Source organism: Diadema antillarum, unplaced genomic scaffold (assembly GCF_040938485.1).
Source record: "Diadema antillarum isolate AM-2024a unplaced genomic scaffold, OU_Dant_1.0 seq00000597_RagTag, whole genome shotgun sequence".
Taxonomy (NCBI): domain Eukaryota; kingdom Metazoa; phylum Echinodermata; class Echinoidea; order Diadematoida; family Diadematidae; genus Diadema; species Diadema antillarum.
This window is the reverse complement of record NW_027271528.1, coordinates 1,601,807-1,624,474: the sequence shown is the minus strand read 5'-3', so window position 1 is coordinate 1,624,474 and position 22,668 is coordinate 1,601,807. Positions and strand designations below refer to the sequence as shown.

General features: G+C 38.6%; 1 protein-coding gene across 1 annotated transcript; it reads right to left on the bottom strand.

The window, feature by feature from the left end:
• Positions 1–2,513: 2,513 nt before the first annotated feature.
• On the bottom strand, positions 2,514–22,663 carry LOC139735794 (CDP-diacylglycerol--inositol 3-phosphatidyltransferase-like). Its single transcript, XM_071646545.1, has 6 exons — positions 22,480–22,663; positions 18,482–18,616; positions 16,325–16,478; positions 8,270–8,351; positions 5,510–5,591; positions 2,514–3,360 (listed from the first exon to the last, which is right to left on the bottom strand). Exons 1-6 carry the CDS (start codon positions 22,517–22,519, stop codon positions 3,200–3,202), a joined length of 654 nt encoding a protein of 217 aa, XP_071502646.1. The 5' UTR covers positions 22,520–22,663; the 3' UTR covers positions 2,514–3,199.
• Positions 22,664–22,668: the final 5 nt, after the last annotated feature.

The following is a 22,668-nucleotide window of genomic DNA, read 5'->3' as shown; positions in this document are numbered from 1 at the left end:
TACAATTCCACAATTATTTTTTGGAAATCTTTGATGAACAATCAAGCCCTCTTGAGATTTCCCCCTATTCAAGATGAACCTAAATACAATATGATATTGATGTTAATCATTGACAAACACATGCTTACTTTACATCTTTATTTCCAAACGTGCGAAAAGGCATATATGCACACTTATGCATTATTACTCTGCAGGTGTCATAAAGGTCAAGGTAAACAAAATGGCTAATACCACTGCCATATTACACAAGAAATTGCACAACACAACCAATGACACTGATCAAAAAATGTACTGGTCAGAGCTTACTATGAGCACATAAAGCAGAAAGACCTTAAAGGGACTGTACAGTACTGGTTGAGGTGAGGATTCAGCTTGCAACATTTTGCGAGATATTTAGAAACCACTCTATGAAATTCTATGGGGAATCAAAAGTTTATTTGATGAAAATCAGTTTTGAAATGACTAAGATATCTAAAAACAATGTAAAACAAAAATTCCAATAAAAGTTGTGGCCTGTCAATTTCATTAGGATTGCTTTCTTTGATATCTCAGCCATTTCAAGGCCAATTTTCATCAAATAAACATTGAATCCTTCTTGAAATTACATGCTCTTTCAGATTTCATAAGAGGTTTCTCATTATCTCACAAAAAAAGTTGTATAAATATGAATCCTCTGTACTGTACTGTACAGTCTCTTTAAAAACAATATGCTTGATGTAGTTGAAAAAAAGATATTAAAGCTCTTTACTAGTTCTTCAAAGGAAGAAAAAATATGAATTTGAATACATTAGTAAACCACCCTATTTTTGTGGTGCCAATAGAGCATACAGCTGAAACAGCAGGCCTCTATGTCTGGAAGCAACCCGGAAGTTGCTTGTGGCTTTGGGAAAAACAAACAGATAAAGTTCATGGAATGTTTTCACTGCTATACTTTGCTATTAACATTATTTGGTGACCTGTTTGTGAAACAATGCCAATGTCAGTAATTCCTGAGAGATCTAACAGCTTCATAGCTTGAGATGAACATCTTTAACATGACCAGTATTACAATCAAATGTCACCTGCATCCTTCATATCATGAATATTGATGGGAATTAATTAAGGCAATGCTACAGGTAGGTACAGTACAGAGCACTCCCATTATAACAAACATGGTCATAGCAGAATTTTGATACGACAAAGTAAAAATTCAGGTCTCAAAATTTTCATCTTACATCTTTATACACTTCAATTGTTAAGCTATAACAGGATTTCAGTATAACGACAGAAAGCTGCTAGTCCCAAGACTCAACTATAATGGGGGCCACCTGTGCTGCTTTTTATAGTTATACACTGTCCAATTCCAATATTTGCAGCTCTTTTGATGTTAATATTGCCAGTCACTGTGTCTCTAAACTGCAAATAAGAGGGATTGCATACTGGACCCCAATCAATACGCACACCTTTAACCTGTTGAGAATGGGATAATTTTGCTACAAGACAACTTTCCCATAGACACCTGCTCGAGTATACTCGTGACTCATCTTCAATGGGTTGATATTGAAAACAAGAAAATCAACAACAAAATTTGCAAACATCTACTGCACACAACATACTGCACTCAAATAAATACAATGTTGGACCACACACAATATGCAAGTGATTGGCCTATAAACAAGGCCATACTGAAGGGAGGAAAAAAACACAATTTCATTCGAAATTTCATGCACATCAAAGATTATAGGACACTTTTCAGCCACCAAAGAGAGGAAAATAAATAAATTCATAACAGCCCTAACCATCATTTGCATAATATCATGGGAGGGGTGCGTGGAAATCAACTGATTCTAACCCATTATTGTTTACTGGTCAAATGTATCATTGCATTTATTCAATATCAACAAATGATGCCCTAAACATTTAGAGGGAAAGGCAAAACAAAACAGGAAGAAAGATTCAAGCAATGCTTTCACACAGTACAGATGGCCCTGCGTAAAAGTAAAAGGTGAAACAATACATTTGGAAACCGCTTGAAGACGAAATTCTTATGAAGCAGTGAAGGATTGCATGACTGGTCTAACAATTAAAAGAAAGCGTCTTACACAGTAATTGCAGAATACATACATGAAGAGTGCATTTTGACATATAATGCCTATGGAACTGGATTTTGTGATTCAAATTAGCATGAAATCAGACATAATTTCACACAGAAAATGTTATCAATCAATTGTATTCAATTTCAACATTAAAAGGTTGGGTATCTATCTTTTTAAACAGGATGTTAAATCACATGTTCATCAAATTTTTATGCTCACAACCTATATCACCATTAAAGGTATGCAACTAGCAGATCCATGGCAAGCAGTTATCCATACATTACTTACTTACTTTGAATAGATATCTCAATATCTATGACATATTACCAATCATAAATACAGGTTTGCATTTGTAAATAAGCACACAGAGCTCATATAAGCTCAGCTGTTATTCCTCATCCTAATATCTTAATCCTAATCCCCTGATCATCATTGCCCCTTGGGTCTTTCGGCTGCCCTCTGCTATTTTGATATTCTTCAATGTGACAACCGAATAAATGCACAGTCTTCGAAACACTGTTATGCCTGAATAAACAAAACTGGTTACATTGGCTAACGCAACTGTTTCCACAAGAATAAAACAAACAAGCATGACTTCCATGAATTTTCTTCTCACTATATAAATATATGTACACATACATTTACACATCATACAGCCAAACCTGCCATAGTGGCCACCTGTTTCTAGCAGCTACCTGTCATATATGGCCACTAAAAAAAAAAAAAAAAAAATCCCTCTAAGAGAAAAGCCATGTTAATAACAGCCCCTTTTTCTGTGCTCCCTTGGGTGGCTGCTTTAGATAGGTTTGACTGTACATTTTTTTTTTTCCGTAAGCAGATGTAGCATCATCTTGCTGTGTATGTATCACCCATTGGCAAAGAATGATGAGCTTAGAATCAATACATCAATCACTGTCTATTTATGTCTATCATTTAAAATGCTCACCTAAAGAATGAAAATAAAGGTTCCTATACTTCAATCTGTTACAGGAGTGCTGTCGGAACCGTGACAATATGCCTATATCGAGTATAGACACACAATAAATACAGATTTGTGAACCTTCTGTAGAGGTCAGCCAAGCCAACTGCTATTCCTATTCCTACTAATCCTAATCCTCTGGCCATCACTGACCTTTGGCCCTGGCTGCTTCCCTCTCGGCGACGTCGATGACCGCCATGTTCTTGGACGCGACAATCAGATGGAGGACGCTGATCCCGGCCTTGACGAAGGCGATGGGAGTCGAGATGTACAAAATCAGACGGAAAATCCCAACGGAAAACAATACTATGACATGACGCGAAAAAAAGAGAAAAGAGAAAAACTATCTGGAGTCAAGATTGCCATGAAAACACCATTCATTCATTCATTCATTCATTCATTCATTCATTTATTCATTCATTCATTCATATATTCTCATATACTTTTATCTAGTCTAGTACTCAGTTTCTTCAATCATCATGTATTCAAAATCATATCTTGTGCTTTCCATGTTAGTCCTTGTGTGCCGATATTCACCACAGTCATTCAAAATACTACTTCAAATACATAGTCTCTGCATCATGATTTAAGTAATTGTCTTTCAGGTGATATAGGATGTGGTACAACTTAACAAATATAAAACAGAACATACAAACTCTGACAACTTTCACCGTATTTTCAGCACATCTCTCCGGTCTAGTGTGATAATCTAATTGCGTGTATTGTAAAATCCTTAAAGCGTGAGAATTAGACCAAGCAACCCATAAAATCTCATAATTCCAAAATATACAGAATGGAAGTCTGCAGCATCTCTCTGTTCCCTCCTATGCCAAGGCTTCCATCGTTATCATCGCATCTAATAGGCCGATTCGGGATCCTTGAGGGCAGCAGACAATTTTTGGCACTGGGCGCAGCCATTAGCTCATTTTGCGGTGTCCCAGCCTACCCCCCCTCCTCTCCCCCACCCCACGGGCAACATGTTTATCGCGCACTTGTAACAAAGGTTTGCGCACTAAGCAAGCATTCGCGCACTCAGTAAGAGACGCCCATTGGCTAAAGCAACCATGCATCAGTTTTTCATTCCGTGCGCGTGCTAATGTAGGGAGAGGGGTGGGGGAGTGGGAGGGGGGTCGGCTGAGACACCGCAGTAATGGCGCTGCCCATACCAAAAATAAACATAGCGTGTCACAGAATCGGTCAATAGTCATATCACAATAACACGAATCCCATTTGCTAGGAAAATGCCCCCTAGTTTGGCAATTCCAAAACAGGAATACAAAAGAGCCTTTGACATTGCTATTGAGTTTTCCCCTTTGACAATTTTCATGTTTTACAGAACTGCTAAAACTATAACAATGCTAAAAATGATGGTGTTTGTCTTCATTCATGTTCATGCACATGACATTTAGTTTGAATGCTAATTCAGTCTATAATTACACACATATGTTCAGTTTGTTGATATTAGTTCTTAAATTCTTCATCACAAAATATTTAAATTGTACCTTAAAATTGCAGTCAGTTACATGTATGTGTCCAATGTATCCCTTGTTTATCTAAGTGTGTTATGCATAACTTTGTTTGTGTTTTAGAATTGCAAGATTAACATTAAAGGGAAGCAGTCCTGAGATTTTCACTGTACTGATAATTAAGAAGAGTAAAAAATATAACCTTTCACCAATTTATACGCGTGGACATCAAAAATTGTCTCCGTACGCGATTTTAAAAAAATGATTCTTGCAAGCGATCGTGTAAGAGCCTGCCAAAAGGTGCAACGTCATTGATGCCCTACTCTCAAGTTGACAGCCGTGCCTCAAAAAACCAATTTAAGTGTTCAAAATGATCATATCTGATTTTTTCATAAAATGTGACAATACAGTGCACTCCCGTTATAACGAACACGGTTATAACGAAATTCCGGTTATAACGAAGTAAAAATTTGGGCTGCAATAACATCCACTCTATGTATTTCTATTGTTTATTTGTTCGGTTATAACGAAATTCCGATATAACGAAAGAAAACTGCCGGTCCCGAGGACTTCGTTATAACGGGAGTCGACTGTATGTGGTTTTATTATTTCAAACAAAATATTTCAAGCTTATTCATATATACAATTAATATAAAAATAAATAGTAAACATGTATTTATAAATAACTAGGGATGACGAGCAGAACACCGCTGGAAAGAGTTGTGCATCGATGACGTATGACGCTCCGCCAAGACTTGCTCATTTGCAGAGTCACACTTTTTTAACCGAAATGTACGAGCTTATTTGGTGATTTGAAAGTTTGTTTTTGATGAAAGTAGTTCATTGGAGGTACCAACAACAACATATTTTTTTAAATTTCGTGAGGACTGCGTCCCTTTAAGCACAGAAACAAAGAAACAAATAAATCCCCATATTGCTTTTAAAAAGAGCAGCTATTAGATGAATATGACAGACAGGATGATACTTACTGGCCGGTCCTTCAGTGAAGTAGAGGAGGTAGAGCATGGAATAGAAGAGCTCATTACCAGAACACATCACAAACAAGACGGGCTGTCGAGAAAATGCAATAAAGAATTAATCAATAAGCATGAACAGCAGACAACATAAACAGCACACAGTGACTTTTTGTACAAGAATACTGTTTTATCTGAAGTCAAAGTAATGAATATACATTTTTTCCCCCTATCATGGACAAACTGAAAATGCACAAAACTTGGCAAATTTTTGTACATAGTTAAGATTCTTCTTACTGAACACTGGGTTTCTATCCATTTCCCCTTTTCACAGCTTACTGATTTAACCCTAACTGCACTGGGGGGGGGGGGGCCTCGGAGGCCCCCCCCCCTCGACATTTCGCACGATTACTCCGCAACACGCAATGCTCTCGCCGCGATGCTCCATGACTTTTTTCTCTTGAGTTTCCCGCACATTTTGACACCAAATTTGTGACGCCTGGGGGTACGGTTCCGAAGTTACATGACTTTTTGTACATGCACGTGAGGCCAAAAATGGCTAAAAAATGTGATTTTGTGTACAAAGTCAATGCAAATTGAGTTTTTTCACATGGTTCATATGCTTATTTTTACTCTCAATGGCTAAAATTAGTTTGTTTTAGGAGTATTATGCTTCAAAAAGTGTCTGTGACAAATTTTGTTACAAAAAACAACAAAAACAAAAGGTCGAAAAAACAAAGAAATACATGAGAAATTCATGAAACAATAAAATAAATAAGAAATTAATTTTGATACCGAATTTTTTTTTAAGTACATTTGCCGAGAATGCCACAAAGAATAATTACACCAAAAATGAGCACTTTTGGAGCTTTATTTACTGATTTAGATGAAAGATTCTGATTTCTCGCATACATTATCATAATTAATCAAAATAAAATAAAAAAAGACTATTTTGGAAAATTTAAAAACACGATCTTGTTGTCCCCGCCGAACGAGTTCGAGCAGGGGACTATGAAACGGGTTCCGTACGTGTGTGTGTCCGTCCGTCCGTCCGTCCGTCCGTGTGTCCGTGTGTGCGTCCGTGTGTGATCAAAATCTTCAATTTGCTACTTCTCTGTCATTTATGAGCCAATTTTGATTCTGTTTGCTTTATATGATAGCACTACATGGGAGCTTTGAAACTTCTACACAGAATTTCAGTCGTGACCTTTGACCTTGACCTTTGACCTATATTGTACATTTTGCTACAAAATGCTACTCCTTCGCCATTTCTAACCCGATTTCGATTCCGTTTGCTTTATGTGATGGCACTAGGTGAGGGCTTCAAAACTTCTACACAGAATTTTGACCTTTGACTTCTTTGACCTTTGACCTTGATTTTTGACCTGTATTGTACATTTTGCTACAAAATGCTACTCCTTCGCCATTTCTAACCCGATTTCGATTCCGTTTGCTTTATGTGATGGCACTAGGTGAGGGCTTCAAAACTTCTACACAGAATTTTGACCTTTGACTTCTTTGACCTTTGACCTTGATTTTTTGACCTATATTGTACATTTTGCTACAAAATGCTACTCCTTCGCCATTTCTAACCCGATTTCGATTCCGTTTGCTTTATGTGATGGCACTAGGTGAGGGCTTCAACACTTCTACACAGAATTTTGACCTTTGACTTCTTTGACCTTTGACCTTGATTTTTTGACCTGTATTGTACATTTTGCTACAAAATGCTACTCCTTCGCCATTTCTAACCCGATTTCGATTCCGTTTGCTTTATGTGATGGCACTAGGTGAGGGCTTCAAAACTTCTGCACAGAATTTTGACCTTTGACTTCTTTGACCTTTGACCTTGATTTTTTACCTATATTGTACATTGGCTACAAAATGCTACTCCTTCGCCATTTCTAACCGGATTTCGATTCCGTTTGCTTTATGTGATGGCACTAAGTGAGGGCTTCAAAACTTCTACACAGAATGTTGACCTTTGACTTCTTTGACCTTTGACCTTGATCTTTTGACCTATATAGTACATTTTGATACTAAATGCTACTTCCGGCGGGGACATATTTTACGCACCACGTAATTTCTACTTTTCCTTGTAGATTACATCGCACACTACCATTGTGCAAAGTTCCGCGGCGATCGCGCGATCCACGGCCGAGATCTTAGGGGGGGGCCCTTGAGGCCCCCCCCCCCCCCCCCAGTCTTTCGAGCTACCAAAATAGCCCAGTCTTTTTAGGGTTAACAACATTGCGGGGGGGGGGGGGGAACCATTTCCCAATAATCACACATATATAAGTGTTCATTGAAAATAGGCAGGTAGTAATTTCTCAACAGTGTGTATTCAGCAAGATTCTTTGATATTCTTTGCATTACATTGGTAAGCCTGATCAACGGTGTATTGGAAATGGACAGCAAACCATTTCAAATCATTTCAATACCAAATCTATGGGGCATTTCATGAAGCATTTTGTCCGACAACTTTGTCAGACAAATTTGTTCTCGGCCAATCAGATGCAAGGATTTCAGTAGCTTTTAACAGTTTGTCAGACAAAATATCTGACAAATAGCTTCATGAAATGTTGTTACTTGACTAAACCATGTGCACTTCCACACATCCACTGTCCAAGCTTTGAAATTTGCACCAAAAACAAGTCAACAAGTCGTATACAGTCTTTATTTATCATTAGATTTCTACTCAAGACACATTCACAAAATATATATATATCAGAAATGTTACAAAGGTTTCAGAAGTCATCTACACTGCGTTCTTACCCTGGATGTGTAGTATATGGAGAGAATGGGATTCTCCGACGGATCTATCAACTTGTGACTCGTCTTGCCTCCCATCAAAGAGCTGATGCGAGAGAAACATGGAGGGAAGAAAAAGGTGGATCATGAGGCAAAACACTGCTCCAAAATGGTGGTCATTTTGAAATACAACATTAAGTTCAGAACACTACAGTTTGAGCAAAGTTTAAGATGATGGCATAATGAGTACATAAGAAAGTGGTCAAACTGTAACAATAAAAATGTTTAGCAAATTATCATATACAGCATACACTGCCTCTGACATTGAATTTCCAGAGCAAGAACAGAATACAGTGTCCAAGAGACATTTGAAATAATGATAACTGGAAAATATCAGATTAAACATATACCTGTACAATGCATGTCGCTTTGTACAAAGAATGGAAGAAGTAATATGTTTGGTGATTTCTAGAGTATCAACAAATTACATGACTGCAGGCAAAAATGTGTGTGTGTGTTTGTGTGAGTGTTTGTGTTTGGGTGGGTTCCATGACACTTGCTCCTGCAACAATTGCTCTAATGAAATATTTGCATGCTCAGCCAAACCTAAATTCTGCCAACAAACATAACCCCACCCTTAATCCTAATCCTCACATCAAACTAAATATAAAACCCTATCAAAACCCCAGCCCTGAGAAAATAAGACTAGAGCAACTGTCGCAGGAGCAAATACATAATGTTGTGTCAACATGTGTGATGCCCTACCTCAGGCTTTCAAGCAGGATAATGTAAAAAAGTAAGAATAAAGTATTAAGAACAAAATCTCTAAAAAAGTAGGAAAAGTAGGACATGAGAGGGAAAAAGTAGGGCATTAAAGAAAAAAAGTAGGAATAAAGCAGGACATGTGCAGGCTTTTTGGAGTAGTTTTCGTCGATACTCACCAGAACTCTTGATGTTACATGTAAATCTTAATTTGTACTCACAACCCTGCTGCCTCAGCCTCATGTTTGCTCCTGGGAGAGCCTGAAAAATACAACAAAGGCAGACGTTCATTAGAACAATGTCAGGTAACAAGCACAAATGCATGTTCAACCGTACAGTCAATATGAATCTTGATCACTTATTCAATACTTACATAGAAAAAACATAATTTTGTGATTGACATGAACACCTACCATATATGTGATCCTGCATTGCAACATCAACAAAAAGTTGCCAAACATGGATTTTTAATTAAGAGCAGATTCTGAAAGAGCAAACTTAAAGATGAAAAATGATGTATAACTCCATTCAAATGGACTCTCCTAACCTATGATATCCTAATATTGGAATGAAAGCACACACTCCGGAAAATGTGAACTGAGAAAAGGGGCTCCTGAAGTATAGCATTTATTCAATTGCTCAATCTTTATCAAGCCATGCTAGCTGTGCAGTGAATGGAACAAATAACAGAACGTTAACCACTGGAGCTACAACAATGAAGAGATTATCAGATTAAGCTGCGCATGCTTTATTAACACATTCTGTAGGTGATCAATGCCAACTTTCAAAGCAGAAGCATCATCCTTTCTAAAGTTATTGGAGTTGAAAGTTAAAAGTATGGACAGGGTTTTTAAGAAATGAAAAGATGACTCTATGAGAAACACCTAATCACACTACAATGTATTCTACTAAAAAGTGTTCCAGAAAAAAAAAAAACGGCTAAAAAACACAATTTCCTGTTCGTTTTATGATCCCAACTTTTAGTATAATATAGAAGAAGGCCTGCTCTTTTAGAAAATATGAAAAACTCAAGATTGGCTGGATTGGCCCAAATCATCTTTTTTTCAGTCCTAATACAAAATCAGTGCATGCGACTTTTTGTTGGTTTTGTGATGGACGGTCACATATCATCCCACAAAATATGACATAAACATTCCATGATGTGTAAGTTATACACCTATGCCAAAGGTATGTTATACACTTCCATAATCAAAAGATGGCATCTTTTATCTACATTCATTTGAATGTTTTGAAGTTGTGAAGATATGTGTTTCATACCAAAATGTAAAAAAGATTGGAAGTAAGGATATTTGACAAAAGCAATTAAAAAAAAAGATGACACTTTTATCTACATTCATTTGAAGTTGTGGAGATATGTTTCATTTAAAAGTGTAAAGAAGACTGGATATAAGGATGTTTGACAAAGCTATTCAAGTGATGCTCACAACAACTTAGTATGCTTTCAAGTTCCAGCTGAATGACCATGAGATAAGCAATATACTTACTTTCCGAGAGACTTTCAATTTCAAATACATGTAAGCACTTAACATGTGTTCAAACATTTCAAAATAACAGGATAATTTAAACTACTTATATGTAGCGCTCAGTATTAGTCTCTGAGAGCATGTGTTCTCATAATACACTTCTAGCAAGACATGCATGGACAGTGAGGCCTTATGAAGTGAAATTGTATCTTTCCAAGAAACTTTCAATTTCAAATACATGTAAGCACTTAACATGTGTTCAAACATTTCAAAATAACAGGATAATTTAAACTACTTATATGTAGCACTCAGTATTAGTCTCTGAGAGCATGTGCTATCATATTACATTTCTAGCAAGACATGCATGAAGAATGGGTTGTCTCATGACAGTGAGGCCTTACGAAGTGAAATTATATATACCAATGCATTGACATATTTATTTTGCAAATCCTGGCCCACTACAAATCTACACACTCAGATACTGTGAGTTTATGGCACAGTGTCCACAACTGAATTTCCAGTGATATAGATTATCTTCATAATCATATGATATAGATGGAAACACAAGGCAAGCTCAATTTGAAACATTTAAACTGCTAGAACACAAAACATCCAAAGAGAGAGAGAGAAAAAAAGTAAATACTTTACATTTCAGCATCAGGGAAATGTAGTATTCTTGCATGTAGAGTAACATAAGACTATAATATAACCAAATGACTCCACTTTACAAGATGTGAGGAGCATACATGTACATCTGCTTTTTGTTTCTCACTGTCTGTAGTCTTACCGACTTTAAAGGTAGCAAAAAATGACTCCATTTTTTATAATTTTCTGTAGATAACAAATAAATAAGTTTTCATTTCTTTGGTGTTCTGTTGATGCTAGATTTCATCAATTCTTAAATCAACTTTACATTTGTTGATTTAGAAAGAGTTGTAGAAAATAATCATTCTGTACTTTCCAATGACTTACTACTGTCTGCAATATTTGCCACATTTACTGGAGATAGTACATTCAACTCTTTTTCAGATCATCATGCCCCTTTCTGTTGAATACACATACAACTATTTGACTTTTCAAGAAGATTCTCCATTTTGCAATTATTCCAGGTACTTTTAAGTTCATTCAATATTCTTGAAATCAAACTTCTTCATATATTTTGAGAATATTACATCCTTCCGCCTTTGAAATTTTACATGGTTGAGATTCTGCTTTTCATTCTCCAGATATTTTGCTGGCTCAGTATTTCAGCATGTTATTCTTATAAACTACTCTTTGCAAGATCTGGAGAATAAATAAACAGTGACTGTCATTATCATTTTAGCCCTTGCTAGCTTCTCTGATTTCTCTGGTTGTTTGAGAGCAAATACACTCTAGAAGATCTGTATACATTGTATTTACCATGCAGTTCCCATCCCCCCCCCCCTTAAATACAGTGTATTTGTGTCCTTTCAATTTTGATATTCTCCATTGTTCTTTTGGTTTTCACCTTCAACTTACAGCTTTGTATGTTGACACAACTGACATGTTACACATCCATCCATTCACTTTTTTCTTCTTTAAGAAGTTTCCCTGTCTCACATTTTACCAAGACTCTTTCAGATGGTTCAATATTTGGGATATGTCACTTCAAATGACTCATGACGCTTTGACTACTTTCATTACGAGATTTCTGTTCTACCATTTTCTCACATCTTGTTCAAACTAGCTGGGTAATAAAAAGACGTTCAGCCTTAACTAAAATTTGCAAGATCTGTGGAATAAAAAGACATCATGGCTTCTAATTTTTCTGCAAGTTGTTTCCTCCAAACTTAACAAACTGTTCTTGGCGGTTCAACTTAAAACATCCACACACTTGCTCTTATTTGTGGAATATGCATTCATTATCTTTCCTGATTGTTTGGGTTTTTTTCTCAGGTAATGCTTTAGATGGCTTTTCTCTCTACATATTCCTGATAGTTTGTAAGTGTCGTCAGGAAGTGAACTTCAACGTCTCATGGTTTAAACTTCAATCAATCTAATAAACGTTACTGAAATATTATTTTTGTGTTTGTTTTCTGTGAAGTTCCTCCATTTCCTACTTTCTTTTAAGTTTTTCGAGGTAATGTATGTCTTACCTATGACGCAATTCAACCTCTTAAACAATACTTGTAAGATGTAAACAAGCCATCAACTTTTAAGATTGTCCATAAAGAGGTTTCTGCTCTATCAGTCTTTATCTTTCACGATGGCTAAGTAATTACTGTTGTTCTCACTCCTTGTTAACAATTTGGGGGATCTGATAATTAAACATTTCTTCTTGTTCATCTGATTTTTCAGCAACTAACTTTCCTCAGCTGTAGTAGTCATATCTACCACCTGACCATGATTCAAATAGATATCACAAGTCATATGTCTCATGTTAAAGGTCCAGTTTACCTTTGGGAGCAATGCTTTTGATTTAGCCTCAGTAATATGCAAGTTTCATGCAAATGGGTCCCTACCAATCCATGCTTTCTTGGGAATAGCCAGGGGTGTATCCAGGATTTTTTGTGGGGGGGTCGTAATCACAATTTTTGGACCTTTACCTTTCTTTGCGAGGGAGCGGAGCGACCGAGCGGGGGGAGGGTGTGGGAGGGGGTTTTCCCCCCTCCCACGGTGGGGAGTTTTTGAATCTGATATCTTAAAATGGGGCCATTTGGTGCATACAAAAGTGACTTTTTCGGCATACTTGAAAAAACCCATTTATGTTAAAACTGGTGATAAAACCCGAGTTGGTCACTTACAAGTTCATGAATCGGTAAGTTGAAACTGCATTTAAAAAATGTTGCTGACTAGCTACACCTTGAACCTATTAAATCCTAGAGTACATAGTAAAAAGTTTTGTGGACCATTTACCGGGTAATACAAGTATTCCAGAGTTGACGATACTTCCAGAGCTAGTCAATCCTGCCTAACTTTGCCTCCGAATGTACTTAGTAGTAAGAAAGTAGAATATGCACTTCAATCTCAATCCAAAAGGACAGGAGTTGAAAACATGAGTATGAATTATAACATTCCTCCTTTAGGACAATATAGATTAGGCCATAATTCAAACGGCCGCGCCAGTTGTCATAGGGTAAGGCGCGAGTAATAAGGGCACCTGTAAGTGTGTAGCAGGCGCGCCGGAAGCAGTTTTGGATTGGGGGCAAACATTGGAGGGGGCTCAAGATTAGACCATGCATATGTTACACAATATACACATACACACACACACACACACACACACACACACACATCTATTATATTATGTATATATATATATATATGTGTGTGTGTGTGTGTAAAGTGGCGTACGGTGGGTCGAAACATGGGGGGGGGAACCATAAAGTAATTTTGACGGTCTGTATGCTTGTGCGTGTATGCGTGAGCAATAATGGGACTACAATACTTTACGGAATGTGATACATTCAACAATGCAGTCATTGAGGAACTTTGTAAACTTTCCTTACATGGATTATGGAATGACGGTGTGAAACGATTGACAAATTATATACTGTCAGCAACATAAGGTGAATGGCATAACAATAAAATGCGAGCGAGTGAAGCGAGCGAGCTTGAAATTTTGATATTCTACAGTTCCAAAACTGGAGTTTTAATTGTAGCTATATATTTCGCTTTGGAAATAAATGGGGGCGCATCGGGCGCAACTGCTGGCAATTATTGGCTGCAACATTAGGAGAATGGCATAACGATTCAATGCGAGCGAGCGAATCGAGCAAGCTTGAAAATTTTGACATTCTACAGTCCCCAAACTTGGGTTTGTAGCTATATCTTTCACTTTGGAAATTAGTGGGGCGGCGCATCGGGCGCAACTGCTGGCAAGTACTGGCAGCAACATTAGGAGAATGGCATAACGATTCAATGCGAGCGAGCAAAGCGAGCAAGCTTGAGAATTTTGACATTTTACAGTCCCAAAACTCCCGTTTGTAGCTATATCTTTCGCTTTGGAAATTAAGGGGGGGGGGGGGGGGCATCGGGCGAAACTGCTGGCAATTACTGGCAGCAACGTTAGGAGAGTGGCATAACGATTCAATGCGAGCGAGCGAAGCGAGCGAGCTTGAAAATTTTGACATGTTACAGTCCCAAAACTCCCGTTTGTAACTATACCTTTCGCTTTGGAAATTAAGGGGGGCATCGGGCGCAACTGCTGGCAATTACTGGCAGCAACATTAGGAGAGTGGCATAACGATTCAATGCGAGCGAGCGAAGCGAGCGAGCTTGAAAATTTTGACATTTTACAGTCCCAAAACTCCCGTTTATAGCTATATTTATCTTTCGCTTTGGAAATATGGGTGGGGGCATCGGGTGCAACTACTGGCAATTACTGTCAGCAACATTAGGAGAATGGCATAACGATTCAATGCGAGTGAGCGCAGCGAGCGAGCTTGAAAATTTTGACATTCTAGAGTCCAACAACTGCCGTCGTAGCTATGTTTTTCGCTTTAGAAATTAAGGGGGAGGCGCACCGGGCTCAACTGCTGGATGCGAGCGAGAGAAGCGAGCGAGCTTGAAAATTTTGACATTTTACAGTCCAAAAGCTGCTGTTTGTAGCCAATTTTTTCCCTTTTATTCATATATATACATATATTTTATTTTCTTTGTTTATTAATTTATTTTTATTATTATTATTATTATTATATTTATTTTGGGGGGGGGCTTTTTGGGGGGGGCAAAAATGCGTTTTGCCCCCCCACTTTTTGGATTGGGGGGGCGGCCGTCCCCCCTGCCCCCCCCCCCCCCCCCCCCCTCCACTTCCGGCGCCTATGGTGTGTAGTCTATAGTCAACCAGTTTGATGAGTTGCTGATGGGAGACAGGAAAATCAATAAACATGGCAGTGTGGCTTAACCCAGTAAAGAAATAAGGTATGGCAGATTAAAACTTAGTTACGAAATTTATGAGGTTTTTGACAATTTGCTGGAACACCACCTGGTCACTTTTCCCCCCTGTTGTATATAGGGTAAAAAGCCCTCGAAAAACAAAAATGTCTGTTACAAAAAGTGGACCTTTTGAAAATTTGGGGGGGTCGTACGACCCTCCCGACCCCCCCTTGCATACACCCATGATAGCTCATCCTCACATCAACCAGATCTACAATGTAGTTTCTGTGGTGAAAAACTTACTTTTATATTAAGTTTTTCATACTGCAATCATTGTTAATTATTATCAAAACATATATTATTGAAGGATTTCAGGCAAAGGGGATCTGAAGGTGTTATATCTTGTTTTGACATGACCTTTACCATTTACGTAGTAAACCATATTTTAGCAAAGGAAGTTTCTGGTTTCTGAGGATTTGCATTCCAGCACATGCATTAGACATGATATGCTTGAACTCTACATCCATTAAAACTGGCTGTAGGCAGCTTTCTTCCCTTTAATAGTTTTATTCTTTGGAAGTCACATGTAAAATTCTCCTTTTAAGTGTATGGCAAGCTTACCTGGTAATTTAGAGCGATGATGAGAGCTGGTTGAGCACTGCTCCGAGTCCTAGGCTGCAATATCAGTGGGATCAATCACATCTGCACAGGAGCAAAAGCTGAGGCTGGCAGCAGTCTTGTGGTTGCTTGGTCTGTGTTATCCCTCTTTCATGCTGAAGAGGCTCTCCCCACCAGTAAGAATCTGCAACTAGAGTCTACTCATCATTTCTGAATATAAACGATTCAAGTACCGGGTAGCCTTGCACTTTTTTGGGGGGCGGGGGGATTTTTCACCAAAAAAGTAGGAAAAAGTAGGATTTTGAGCAAAAAAGTACAAAAAGTAGGGACAGCAGTAAAAAAGTAGGAAAAGTAGGGCCACTTGAAAGCCTGCTACCTGTGAAGATGAAGCCAGTGGCTGGCAATATCAAGCGCCGCGCTGAGTTGCAGAGGGACCATGTAGTTTGGGTACAGCACGCATAGCGCCATCATCAGGCACATGGTCGCACAGCGGTCCGTCAGCTGGTCCAGCATGGCCCCAAACTTTGTCCCTGCAAGGGCAACAAATTTGGAATTCCACTTGGAGACATTTCTTAAAAACAGGACAAGTTTTGACTGTATGAAATATTCTGGTAGTCTCAATATGTGATTTGATGCTTAAAGGGATGGTATAGTATTGGTGGAGATGAGGATTGGGCTTTTAACTTTTTGTGAGATACCAAGAAACCACTTATGAAATCTAGTACAAAGCATAAGAGGAATTCAAACTTTATTTGATGAAAATCAGTTTTGGAATGGCTGCGACATCCTAAAACAAAGTAAAGCAAAGCAATTGTAAAAAAAGGTGGGTCCCACCTTTTATTAGGATTGACCTGTTTTGGATATCTCAGCCATTTCAAAACCGATTTTCATCAAATAAACGTTGATTTCCTCTTGGAATTACAGTATATGTTCTCTCAGATTTCATAAAAGGTTTACATAATCTCACCAAAAATGTTAGAAACATGAAGTTAGGTCTCAAACACAGCCATACAATCCCTTCAAATGTAGTCTTATACTGAGATGCAGTCTCAGAACTTCAATTCGAGAGACTCCAACCCCACCCTAGAGGGGAGATTCTCCTACTGTACCTGAACCCTTTAGCACACTGGAGACTGTAATTATGCAAACATGGGCACAAATTTGTGTGAGCATATTGCACATCAGCAGTGAAAGCATGATGCCCCTTGCGGCTGGGGTCCAGGACCCTTAAAGGGAAGGTAAACCCAAAGAGCAATGTGGATTGAGTGAAAGCAACAATATCAGCAGAACACATCAGTGAAAGTTTGAGGAAAATTGGACAATCGATGCAAAAGTTATGGTGTTGGAACCGCTGGATGAGGAGACTACTAGAGGTTATGACGTATGAGTACGTGTCGACAGCAATACAAAGAAAATATAAAGGAAAATCAACAAAAATTCACTTTTCTAGCATTATGAAAGAGCACTTGCCTAACCGCTTTAAGAAAGCAGCCCTGGGGAATAATTGCTACCCTGAACATATGTCAGTATCAAGTTAATGGAACTTTGTAGTTTTCATGAAAAATGAATTTTTTTGAAATTTTCTTTATATTTCCTTTATATTGTTGTCCTTTCATACGTCATAACCTCTAGTAGTCTCCTCATCCAGCGGTTCCAACACCAAAACTTTAAAAATTCATAACTTTTGCATTGATTGTCCGATTTTCTTCAAACTTTCACTGATGTGTTCTACTAATATTGCTGCTTTCACTCAATCCACATTGATTTTTGGGTATACCTTCCCTTTAAGAGCTCTGGAAGCTCCTGGGTTGTAGATGCTCCATGCTCTCTGGTGCTATGACCTTTGCCAAAACATAAAACATTGAAGATATGACAAAAGTCGGGTTGGGCTGGAGAATGCTAAATCTTAAAGGCCATTTGCAGATGAAACAAAAACCCAGCATTAGTGCTTTGAAATAATCTTAGAATGCGAGTTAGGGATAGAAACAACCACTGTAAAAATTTGAATTGGTAAAATTGATGTTAAGTATTTACAAAATGTGAAAAATACATGTATTTATCATAAAAATGTGTCCATAGCATCTACAGTTATGGTTTATTGAGCAAAATACAGATATCTCCTCATATTTTAGGCTTTATCGAGAAAATTTTATATGACAGGATGTGTTGTGATACAACAGACCTACACATGCATATAATTATATGCATTACCGGGTACGTGTCATATCTTGAGAATTTTTAAAATCACTGTTCCCAAAGGTAAACAGGACCTTTAAAGTGGAACACCAGCTAGAGCAGGAGGGAGAGTGGGAGATTTTAAGGAAATGGCCTCAAAGCGGGAGAGTTGGAGTCTCTACAATTTCATGGCACATGAAATAACTGTGCAATGAGGTAATAAGAAGGTTTTTCAACACTGAAAGCATCATGACAAACTTGATTTGCAATGTAATTGAATCTAATATCATTCTGCAGGTCAGTTTTCAGTAAAAACTTGTTGTTACACTTTATGACACTGAGCACTGCTGTTGATTACCTTGACCAAGTTTCCTTGCATAGTAGCCGTCGAAGGCATCGAGGAAGGAGCCGAGAAGATACAGGAATGTGGCCAGCTGGTAGCAACTCCGCATGAAAAATAATGACAGGATGGTGAACAGAATTCGTCCAAATCCTGGTGTAAAAAGAGACAGGTAGAGGAAGAGATAATATACTTACAGTGATGGAGATTGACTATCCAGGAAAGTCATTACAGCAAATACTTCAATATCATCATCAGTCATGTACATTCCTGAACTGACATTTATGTTTTTTTATTTTCTTATTTGTGTGTGTGTGTGTGTGTGCTATTTTCCTACATTGTCAAGCACAGAATCGAGCAATATGAGTTTTTCTTTGGTAGAATTCACACTGTACAGTGTAGCAAGCAATCCATCAATCCTATCAGTCACTTATCACCAATGTCATCAGGCCTAAAGCTTTCTTTCCCATGGCCTTATCATTAGCTGCCAGCTAACAACTGCTTGACACATACAATGTAGTCATGCACGAAGGTGTCATTTCTGACAGCAGGATATTACCACACTTTCAAACTTTCATAACATGTATGAGAGTACATGACGCATAAAATGAAAAATTATTTTCTCCGGAGCTCTGTGCCTCAGGGCCTGCACTGAGCCACCCACAAGTAAAGTCTACATAAACTGCAGTGGAAGTGCGGACAGTCTGGATGTCCACATAGATACCTATGACTCTTGATCAGGCTGTTAATGGAAAAGGAGTCAAAGGAGTCATTTGAAAAGTCATCAGCAGTGGGAGATCCAGGCAGGGGTGCACTGGGCGGACACCCCGCTCCCTTTATTTCTAACACAAAAGAAATTAAAAGAAACAATGGGGGTGGCTGGGGTGCGTGCGCCCCCCTTTAATTTTGTAAAGGCGCCCCCTCTTTACAGAATTCCTGGTCAGGGTAATCAGAGGAGGGATCACAGAAGATCTTCACAGTCAGAGAAGTTGCTGTTACCAAGTCAAAGAAGATCAAGGCTTATGAGGAGTCGGAGTTGGACTCTGAGTTGGAGTCACCGGAGATGAAAGATTTGGAGTCAAATGGAAGAGGAGGGTCACAAGAGCTTGAGTTGGCAGTCAGGGTCATGAGAGGTTGGATGAAAATAAGATGATGGGATATTTCCTCTGCAAATGTAACATTTATGCATTGTCATTTATAATATCACAGTTAATGCCATAATTAAACAAACCTATCAGTTTAACTGCTGTGTTCCTGCACATAATATACATGTACTGTATACTGACATTCCATACTTGTTCACAAGTAAAATACACACAGAGATGCCAAGTTTCTCAACTAGCTGAGAGTTTCTCCAGCAGGGCAACTGGGGGGGGGGGGGGGGGGGTGGGGGCTCCCAATTCAGGTAAGGAACTTTTCCGTTTTGGGATTAGAAATGATGCAAGTTCTCATCTACATTGTATTTCTCATGGAAGACGGTCCTGAAAGACATACTTTTTGAACATTTTCTGCCCAAATTTTGCTCAAGGGTGAATGACAAATGCAACCCTTTACTGTAGACAGCTCAATTTTTAGAGACTAACAGGTGTAATTTGCAAGATGCAGCCATGTATACATGATGCATCTTCTAAGTTTAGTAAACAAAAAGAGAATTTAAGGGAAAAGTCTACACTAGCCGGCTTTCTATCTGATGTTTATTATCCATGCGCCATGGATTTTTGTTTGTTTGTTTGTTTGTTTTCTTCTGGGAGGTGTGAGAAAATGATTGCTGGGCAGATGAGCGTGAGATGGGTCACTTGGGCATGAGACTTTCAATATATACCAATTACCAAGCATATTTTAAGACCTAGAATTAGGCTTTAAGATTATGGTTGTTTAAAACTTTGGGTTTAACCATCTACCCATGGATTCAATTCAGTATACACTGTATACTAACAACTTGACTAAAATCGATCTTGGTTCTACACTGACTACAACATGTACATGATCATTCACTACTGTTCATCACTTCATCATGGCCTTAGAAATCTCACCCTCTGAATACAAGGTCTAAGAAAAGGCACTTAAGGAATCTAGAATAAAACAGAAAAATGGGGGAGGGGAGGGGAAAGGTGTAACTGAGTGAACATTTGTTATGGTATAATTCCATACTATAGAACAGATAGCGAGAATCCTGCAATCTCATTGGTCGAAAACTATGTGTGGATTTTCTACTGGCCACACGCTGCCTCACAATGGTGAACATGTTATCGTGCACTTGTTTGTAATAAGAGTACTGTACGCGCACTTGTAACAAAGGTTCGCGCACCCAGTACGAGATGAACATTGGTTGAAAAATCATGCATCCAGTACTCTTGCCATGCATGTATGCAGTAATGACTGGATACATGGTTTTGAAGTACAAGTACTTGATGTATGATTTTCAGGCTTTCATCTACAAATATGGCAAGCCAATTAAGGAAATGCATCCAGTAAATTTGCCATCCATGGCATGGGGTAACATTCATGATTGAAAAATGCTACATGGATTTTTGACAAGAAAATTGTCACCGTCTCTCAGATAGAACATAAAATGGAGGTCCTGTGAATGAGAGAGTAACAACTCATGCACGTAAAAGATCCCGCTTCATTCATTCATCGCAAAGAGCAGGATGTTTAACCCGGTGAAGTGGTCCCACCTCACATCCAACTGGACCCCATTGAAGACTTGACCGAAAGATCGGTCTGTATCTGTCCGTCGGGGAATGTTCCGCGGAGACTGCGTCTGGCTTCACGGATCCCCTCCGTATACAGACCGAAGTCAATGATTGCGGCTCCTGTGTGGAGCAGTCGCGCACAGATCAAACGTTACGATAAACCAAATTTCAGACAGCTTTTGTACATTCAAACAAGTATGACATGACATGACACATTATGCAGCAATATTTGGGATAAATTTCTCACATTGTGCAATCGAAATACTCACATAACCTCGGTTATAATGCAGAAATTTTATCGATATCGCAACATCGCCGTTCGCGAGCAGTAAGTCGCCATTTTGAATCTGTAACAATTGCTAAGCCAATCACATGCGAGGTACGTGTTTTAGTAAAACAAACACGTAGAAACTACCTCGCATGTGATTGGCTAATAGATTCATAGTGTATGTTTCTGCAGTTTGAATGTGACGACGCGACAGGCTGTGTTTTACGTTGAAAATTCTCCTAAAATGTTGGATTATTCATTAATCTGGTGAGTGTAACGTATTCTTGAAAAAATAAATTCACCAAACAAGCTTAAATTTGCCGACCTAGGGCCGTGAATTAGATGCAATCGAGAAGGGTGAGGTACCTCACCCAATTTTCCATAGAGACAGTGGTTAAGAACATCCACACAGCAATGGGTACTGCAACCTTCCGTCTGTCTACGGAGGACAGCGTTAATGGCAAAATATAAAAGAGTCCTCCGGACAGACGGATCTTTCTGTCTAATTGAAGACCAGCTTAACCAATAACGTAGCTGAATATGGGCTATCCAGCCATTATCTCAGATGGAAATGAACAAACAAACAAACAAACAAACAAACCATTCTATAACACAGCACAGTTGACGCTCATGTCATTTAGCGTAAACCCACTCAACTTCACCTCATGGGTTCAGCATTCCATCTACCTTTAATTTGTAGATAGATGCCTATTCTATATAATTAATGCACACAATTCCGACTGACGCACGCGCACTCAGACCTGCGCCTGCGACAGTGCGAGTCATTTGTATAAAGTAGAATCTACTATGAGGATGCCATAGAAACATCATGCTAGAAGAGAACAAGCTGTAGAGCCTGAGGATTTCATGGCAACTAAATTTACACTTAATCTAGTACTGGTATCGAACATTTCATGTTAACCATAAAAGGCATTGAAGCATAAATATCATACCCACAGGTACAGCTACGGTCATTTGGCATTAGTCCCACATATTGTACATTTTGTTTCAGCACAGCCACAGGCCACAAGCACAAACCAAACACAACTCACCAATGATGTTTGGAACGAAAAGGAATATGTTTTCCGCCATTATAAGCTGTATATCTCGCTTTTGACCCACTCCGAATTCTTCTCAAGGATGATGCCCGGTTTCTTTCGCCGTGAATGTACACAGTACCTTGTGACTTTTCGCAGTAAACGGTAGTTAGAGCTTTCAAAGGTCGCCTCTCACTCTTCAAT